At 43.4% G+C, this 8,846-nt stretch overlaps 1 protein-coding gene across 1 annotated transcript; it reads left to right on the top strand.

The window, feature by feature from the left end:
- Positions 1-329: 329 nt before the first annotated feature.
- Positions 330-2,797, top strand: LOC120072063. Its single transcript, XM_039024482.1, has 3 exons — positions 330-499; positions 1,328-1,473; positions 1,917-2,797. Exons 1-3 carry the CDS (start codon positions 330-332, stop codon positions 2,795-2,797), a joined length of 1,197 nt encoding a protein of 398 aa, XP_038880410.1.
- The last annotated feature ends 6,049 nt before the right edge of the window (positions 2,798-8,846 follow it).

The following is an 8,846-nucleotide window of genomic DNA, read 5'->3' as shown; positions in this document are numbered from 1 at the left end:
TCATTACAAGTTTATGGCAACATGAGCTTGTATGATTCATCCATCAGTAGTGTGCATAAGCGATACAAAACATACACAGCATAAAAAAAACATACATATTTGTATATGCACAAGTTTATGGCGTCGTTGCTGAGGATTGGTAACGGTTAGTGTTGAATGCTTTTGTGGTATTTTGCAGGATAGATCTCTGCTGTAATGTCTGTTTATCTTGAAGAACAGGCTGACAGTTTATGAGTACTGAAACTGATTTAGAATTCTAAGCTAACCCAGAGATCAAATGTATTTTTCACGCAAGAGCACATCAGAACCAAATTACGCGAAGAAAAAACATGGCAAATAATAATGAGAGGCCCGATGGGAATCAAGGGGTAAATTGGCCAGTGCAAGACCCTGTTTTTCTTGCTGCCGACCGTAACATTCCTATGAGGAACTATGCGGCGCCGAATCTTTATAACTTCTCGCCCGAAATTTCAAGACCCACGGTTGCGGAGAATGCAAGGTTTGAGATAAAGCCGGTCATGCTTCAAATGATCCAAAATGTTGGACAATTCAGAGGTCTACAAGGAGAAGACCCGCATGCTCATTTGACCAGCTTCGTAGAAATGTGCAACACATTCTCCATACCTGGTGTGACTCCCAAAGGAATTAGGTTGTATCTCTTCCCGTATACACTGTGGGATGAGGCAAAGAGGTGGGCTCAGTCACTAGAGCCAAATGAAATCAACGCATGGGACCAGTTGGTCAAGAGGTTTATGAATAAATTCTTCCCTCCAGCAGTCAACACAAGGAGATGGAGGGATGTGTTGAATTTTGGACAAAAGGGATATGAAACTTTGAGCACCACCTGGGTGCGATTCCGACAATTAGTGAAGAACTGTTTGCACATCCGGATTCCCGATTGCGTTCTGATGGAGACTTTTTATAACGGCTTGGATCTCAATGCAAGAAGTTGTTGATGCCTCCGCGGCAGGAGGGTTAATGGACAAGATGTATATGGAAGCAAAGATCACTTAGATCGCATTTCTTGAAATACAGATGAGTGGATAGATAACGGGTATGAGGAAAAAGGCTCGGAACGAAGAAGAGCAGAAAGTGCCCTTGTACCAGCTAATACAATGAACACCCTGGCCGCCCAGATGGCCACAATAACCTTGCTCCTCCAGACTATGGCTATTCAGCAAGGACATCTCTCTCAAACTTCAGCGCAAGCCAATGCGATGATGCAAATGGCTGCAATAAATTGCATTCAATGCAGAGAGGGGCACTCAGTGGAATTTTTCCCGTTAAATCAACAATCCATATACTCTATTCACAATGAATCATTCAGCAACACCTACAACCCTGGTTGGCGGAATCATCCAACTTTCAGTTGGGGAGGGAATCACAACCAGAGGGGCCAAAGTAATCATCAGAACAGTCATCCCGGGAATCGAGTTAATCCTCCGGTTTTCCTTAGTCAGAATCATAGCCAAGGTAGTTTTTAGAGTGTACAACCATACGACCAACCGTCCTCTTCTGACACCTCTTCTAGTACCTCATCTTTGGAAACATTATTGAAACAATATATTGAGAAGAACGAGGCAATCAAGCAATCACAAGCTTCCTCCCTTAGAAATTTGGAGGTGCAGATTGAACAGCTTGCAATCGAACTTAAGAATAGAGCACCTGGTACGTTGCTCAGCAGCTCGGGAGCACCGGGACCACACAGTAAAGAACAATGTCAAGCAGTGACATTGACAAGTGGCAAGATGACGGTCCCTGTGCCACCAGTACTGGATTCAGTGAAAAGGCCAATGACTCAATCATCAATGATGACCACTCAACGACAAACAATAGAACTACCAGTTTAGAAGAAAATACCTCTACAAAGAATAAATCTTAGCAAGACTCAGAATCAAAATCACTACAACCTCCAGCTCCTAAAACACAGCAAGCAAAGGACCTCAATGAACAGCCAATTGAACAGGAAGTACGACGGGATCCTCCACCTTTCTCGTCTAGGCTGAAAAAGAAAGATGATAACAAACAATTCAAGAGGTTCCTGGATGTTCTCCGACAATTACATATCAACATTCCCTTAGTAGAAGCATTGGAACAAATGCCGAGCTATGTGAAATTCCTCAAGGACATACTTGTCAACAAGAGGAAGATCGAGGAGAATGAAACGATCGCATTAACATATGAGTGTAGTGCGCTTTTTCAGAACCATATCCCCACTAAAATGAAAGATCCAGGGAGTTTCACATTGCCATGCTCAATAGGGGGAAAAGAAGTCAGAAATGCGCTGTGTGACTTGGGGGCAAATATAAACCTGATGCCCTTGTCAATCTTCAAAAATTTAAATATCGGTAACGCAAGACCCACCACAGTTACGTTGCAATTGGCCGATAGATCAATAACGCATCCAGAGGGAAAAATAGAAGATGTACTTGTGCAAGTGGATAAATTCATCTTCCCTACTGATTTTATTATATTGGATTATGAAGCTGACATTGAGGTGCCTATCATCTTGGGTCGCCCGTTTCTTGCAACAGGACGAGCGCTGATTGATGTGCATAAAGGAGAACTTACCATAAGGGTCGACGATCAGCAAGTCAAGTTCAACGTTCTCAATGCATTGAAATACCCAGGTGATATGGAAAACTGTCAATATGTTGGAGAGCTGCAGGAAGAACATTGGCACGAGTCTAAAAAAGAATTGAAGGAAGAAGACTTTGGGATTGGCACAATGTGGGAGGAAAATTGCGCCACAATACAAATTGAGTCAGATTTTGAAACAATCAAGTTATCTGAATGAACAACGCAACGTACTAAGCCATCTTTGGAAGAACCACCCATGTTAGAGTTGAAGGCATTACTAGTGCACCTCAAATACGTTTATTTAGAAGGAAATAACATTTTATCGGTTATAATCTCTGCCTCAATGAGCAAAGAAAAGAAGGAAGCACTTATTCAGATCCTTAAGAACAATGCAAAAGCCTTGGGATGGACCTTAGCAGACATTCGAGGGATCAGTCCCTCGTATTGCATGCATAAGATTCGTCTTGAAGAAGGAAAAACAGGATCCATAGAGAGGCAGCGCCGTTTGAATCCTGCCATGAGGGAGGTTGTAAAGAAAGAGATTGTGAAGTGGCTTGATGCAGGCGTCATTTACCTCATATTTGATAGTATCTGGGTAAGCCCAGTGTAATGCGTTCCAAAGAAAGGGGGTATGACAGTTGTCAGCAACAGCAAAAATGAGTTAATTCCTACAAGGACAACCACAGGGTGGAGAATATGTATGGATTACCGCAAGTTAAATCTAGCCACAAAGAAGGATCCACTCCTGTTTATTGATCAAATGTTAGATCGACTTGCGGGGAATGAATTCTTTTGCTTTCTTGACGGCTATTCATGATATAACCAAATGGCGATTGCGCCGGAAGATCAAGATAAAACAACTTTCACGTGCCCATTTGGCACATTTGCATTTCGTCGCATGCCATTTGGACTCTGTAATGCATTAGGTACCTTCCAAAGATGTATGATGGCCATATTTTTGGATTTCTTGGAGGAGTCAGTTGAGGTGTTTATGGATGACTTTTCACTTTTTGGCAACACCTATGACTCCTGTTTATCAAACCTGGAAAAATTCTTGAAGAGATGCGTTGAAACAAATCTGGTTCTGAACTGGGAGAAATGCCATTTCATGGTTGAAGAAGGAATCGTGCTAGGTCACAAGATATCAAAGGCAGGATTGGAAGTTGATCAAGCGAAAATTGATGCAATATCCAAGTTACCACCACCAGTCAATGTGAAAACACTTAGGAGTTTTCTGGGACATGCGGGGTTCTATCGAAGATTCATCCGCAAATTTTTTGAGATTGCAAGACCCCGAAGTGCGCTCCTCGAGATTGATCACGAATATGATTTTAATGACATATGCGCTGAAGCATTCCGCACGCTGAAAAATGTGCTCATCATCGCACCTATTCTGGTTGCGTCGGATTTGGATGCCAACCGCTTGAGTCAGCGCAAAGACAAGATTTTGCATCCTATCTATTATGCCAGCAAGACGTTGAATGATTCGCAGAAAAATTATACAATCACAGAGAAAGAAATGCTCGCAGTGGTGTTTATGCTGGAGAAATTTCAACAGTACTTGATTGGATCAAATGTAGTGGCGTATACTGATCATTCTACGATCAAATACCTCATGACGAAGAAGGATGCAAAGCCAAGATTGATAAGGTGCGTACTACTCCTGCAAGAATTTGACTTAGAGATTAAAGATCGGAAGGGCACTGAGAACCAAGTCGCAGATCATTTATCACGGTTAGAAAACTGTGAGGTTCAGAAGAAAGAGAAAGAAATTGAAGAAAGATTCCCTGACGAGCAACTTATGTCTGTATGCGTTAATGTTCCATGGAATGCAGACATTGTAAACTTCAAAGTTTGTGGCCAAGTACCAGAAGACTACTCATACCAGCAGAAGAAGAAGCTGAGACACGAAGTCAAATTTTATTTCTGGGATGTCTCCTTATATCGACTCGGACCTGATCATATTTTGCGTCGATGCATTCCTGAGCATGAGACTAAGCACATTTTAGAACTTTGTCATGAGTCCCCTTATGGAGGACATTTTGGGGGGCAGTGGACCGCCGCAAAAGTCCTACAGAGTGGCTATTTTTGGCCAACACTATTTAAGGATGCCCATGCCCATGTTGTGCAATGCGACAAATGCCAGAGAACAGGGAACATGTCCAGAAGGGATGAAATGCCTTTGACTTCGATCTTAGAAATTGAATTATTTGATGTATGAGGAATCGACTTTATGGGCTCATTTTCGCATTCAGAAGTCATCAATATATTCTGGTTGAAGTTGATTATGTATCAAAGTGGGTTCAGGCCATCGTATGTGCTAAAAACGATGCGGCCATGGTGGCGAAATTTCTCAAGAAAGATATCTTCACATGATATGGAACGCCCTGTGCCTTAATCAACAATGAAGGCACACATTTCATCAACCGCATCATCACTAACCTATTGACCAAATTTAATGTCAGCCATAGAGTTGCAACCGCATATCACCCACAAACAAATGGGCAGGCAGAAATTTCTAACAGAGAAATCAAGACCATTTTGGAGAAGGTACTTAGTACCTTCAGGAAGGAATGGTCACCCAAGCTTGACGAAGCATTATGGGCATACAGAACTGCGTTCAAAACTCCAATTGGCATGTCCCCATATTCTCTGGTCTTCGAAAAAGCTTGTCATCTGCCTCTCGAGTTGGAACACAAAGCAATGTGGGCAAGTAAAAAGCTGAATTATGATTTGTCAAGCGCGGGGGAAGTCCGAAAGTTGCAGTTGAATGAGCTGGTCGAGTGGCGAATGAATACCTACGAAAATGCCAAGCTCTATAAAGAGCGAACCAAGAAGTGGCATGACGACCGCATAAGCAAAAGGACGTTCTTCGAGGAACGCACGTTTGCGGTTGTTTCCAGGAAAGTTGAAGTCCCTCTGGTCTGGGCCATTCCACATCAAGATTATCTTTCCCCATGGAGCAGTGGAGCTAACAACTAAGGATGGAAACAACGCATTCAAAGTCAATGGTCAAAGAATTAAGCCCTACTATGGGGGCAATGTGGAACGACGCATGGAGACCATTGACTTAGGCAAGCAGGATTGACCGCTTGCAGGGATGCTATTGCAGTAACTCTGAAGAACCTCTTTCATCAGCATCACTACATCTATCTTTATCGCTTTATTACCGCTTTCTTTACTGCTTTATTTATCGCTTTCTTTAATGGTTTCTTTACTGCTTTCATAAATTAGTTTACTTCTTTAGAATTATGTTAAATTTATTGTTTACGTTAGTTAATTCCATGCCTTGTTCAATTTACTTACCTTTCTGCTATAGTTTGCGTTGTTCTTAATTCTTGGTGAATGATTGACTTAAAAGAAAATGAACATAGCAAAGTCTTATCGACTTGCGTTGTTGATAAAATAATAATAATAATAATAATAAACTTTAAACATCAGGTATGCATTGCGATGACGGGTGCATCTTGCGCTGATAAAGATACACTTTGCATCCATCTTCCTCAAATGCATTGCGTTGAGGGGTGTGTTGCGCGCGTATGTATTCTGCGCCCGTCCTTAGCAAAAACGCACTATGTTGAGGTAGTGTTACGCCAGTAGAAATACGTGCATCCGTCCTCCATAAATGCGCTGAGTTGAGGGGTGTGTTGCGCTAATGCATGCGTTGTTGCCCGTCCTCTGCAATTATGCATTTGTGGTAACGGATGTATTGCGTTAATCTTTAACCTTGCGCCTGTCCGAATAAAATACAAAAGAGAAATTCTTTTTGCGAGAGAGTAGTCGAATCATTTAGGCTTCCAAGGAAATGATGAGTTAACAGATGAAAGGACGTCCTGTTCTGCTAATTCATAAATTCGAGGAGTGCGACGGGCATACTTTTTGAGTATCTTGAAGCCTGCCATGAAAGGATTGCGTTGGGCCCATCAAGGCCCAACCTATAAATTCCCCCTTCCTTCGTTTGAGGAAGTTTATTTGAATTTCAAGCGAAAAGAAAACCCTAAGAACTCTCTGCATACCAAGACCTTCAAAATTTCTTTCTCAAACCAAAGAAATTTTCCAACTCTCCCACTCACCGAAACCATGGCCAAGCAATCCTCACATTCATCTTCCCTACCTTCATCCCTTCCCCAGCCCAAGTCACTGCAAGGGAGGCAGCATTCCTCACAGCGAGCCGCCGCCTCGCCGCCCAGCCGAAGCCTATCCAAAGAATCGTCGGAAAGCCTCGGCGAAAACCTTTTGTAGCCAAACCACTCCAAATCTGAGAGGGGTCGAGCACGGAGAGTGCCCCATTCCCAGTACCGTCATCGGAAAGTGAGAAGAAAAGAAGAGATGACAAAGAAGTATTTGGGAGCATTCTGAGCAACATGGAGAAAGAGGGAGGGCTACCCGAAGCCGGAGTTGTTAATCAGCCCTTGCCTTCGGAGGAGGATATGGCAGAAGCTTTGCGAAGAAGCGCCCTGGCCATTGCGGATCCTAAGGAAACTGTTCAAACAGAATCCTATGAGGGACCCATCAAGGTCGCTTTGAAGGAGGTAGAAGTGAAGAAGTAGCCTGAGACAGCTGAAAGAAAGGAGAAAAGAAAAAGAAAAGGCAAGCGGGTAGAAGGAGATGAAGAGGCCCGACCAAAGAAGGAGAAAAAAGAAAAGAAGTCGAGTGAGAAGAGGGAGCGCAGGCGAGAAGAGAAGCGCCTGAAGAAGGAAGAAAAGAGGAAGAGTGCGGAAAGCCCGGATGTCGATGGGGAACCCACCACCGCAAGGGTGGAAGAGGGGGTGTCACCGCAAGAAAAAGAATCAGCGCAATCTCAAGAGGCATCAACGCATATAAGAACGGTTGCGGCTGAAGACCGAGAGGATCCGGACATTACCCCTCTAATGCGGCGTCACAAGGAGAATGCGCCGCAAGGGTCAACAAGTGACCCACAATTTTTACAACGCATAGCAGAGGAGAAGGAAAAGAGAAAAAGAGAAGAAGAGGAAAAACAAGAAAAGATGTTACGTGCGCGCCAAATCATCGCATCTGGCGATTTAGCAAGAAAACTCCCGAAGAGAAGGTGCGCTGTAACAATGCAATTTCGGCTGAAGAAGAAAGAAAAAGGCTCGAGGATGAGCAGTGCATATTGTTGGCCTTGGAGCAATTTGAAAAAGAAATGAGAGAAGAAGAAGAGGAAGAAAAGGAGAAACGGTGCAAAGCCAATGTGTAGGGCATTAGAGAGAAGAAAAGAAAAGAAGTTGCAAAGTGGGAAAGGGAAGAAGAAGAACAATGCAAGGAATGGGAACGCAAACAGAGACAAAAGTCTCGCCTTGCGTTGGCTCTAGATAAGGGCAAAGAAAAAGTTGGAATCAGCGAGCCTGCATTGACCAAAAGGCGCCCATCATCGAAGAAGGAAAATGATGACATGATGATTGAGATGGGGTTCTTTCCCGCGTCAACGCCACTACTTGACTTAATTACAAGTGTTATGCTGGAGCATGGGTGGGAGACATTCTGCCAATGCCCATCTATCATAATTCCAACGATAGTAAGAGTTTTTTATAATGGACGACTCCATGGCACCAAAGATGCTGTGATCATGAAAGGGTGTACAGTGCCATTCAGCGCAAGGTACATCAACGAATTATATAAGATGAAGGACATCCCGGATGCGCTAGATAACAAAATTATTGATGATCTCGAAAAAGAACAAATGGAGGATACACTGAGAACATTAATGCAACCGGGCACTCAGTGGTCGGTATCTTTGAAAGGCATTAAGACTCTTACGTCCAACAAACTGCTTCCTGAAGCGCGTCTTTGGGTTTACTTGGTGAAAAGGAGACTCATCCCTACATCGCATGACAAAACAGTTTCAAGGGATCAAGTAATGGCCGCATATTGCATAGCACGCGGTATACCGATTGACGTGGGCCAACTGATTACAAAGAAAATTCGAGGTTTTGTAGGGTGTGTGAGAGGCCAGTACTTCTTTCCTTGGAGAATTTTGAGCTTATGCCTCTCTGTGGGTGTAGGTATTGAAGAGAAGCCAATGCTAGAAGTCCACGGTCTCATCAACACAAAGATCTTGAGAATGCTTCTCAAGGACTCTTCTCACTGCCCCGAGCTTCCACTAAAATGGACCCTTATCGATCTGAATGCGTTGTAGTAGCCCAAGCCAAAGAAGCCACGCAAAGATGACAAAGGCAAGAAAAAAGTCCAAGAGCAATCAACGCAAGACCAAATACCCTTGGACCCTTACCTTTAATTATTCGCCCTCTAAGCCCACCTATGGA

Source organism: Benincasa hispida, chromosome 2 (genome assembly GCF_009727055.1).
Source record: "Benincasa hispida cultivar B227 chromosome 2, ASM972705v1, whole genome shotgun sequence".
Classification (NCBI taxonomy): domain Eukaryota; kingdom Viridiplantae; phylum Streptophyta; class Magnoliopsida; order Cucurbitales; family Cucurbitaceae; genus Benincasa; species Benincasa hispida.
The sequence above is the reverse complement of the archived record's forward strand: the minus strand, read 5'-3'. Positions and strand labels throughout refer to the sequence as shown.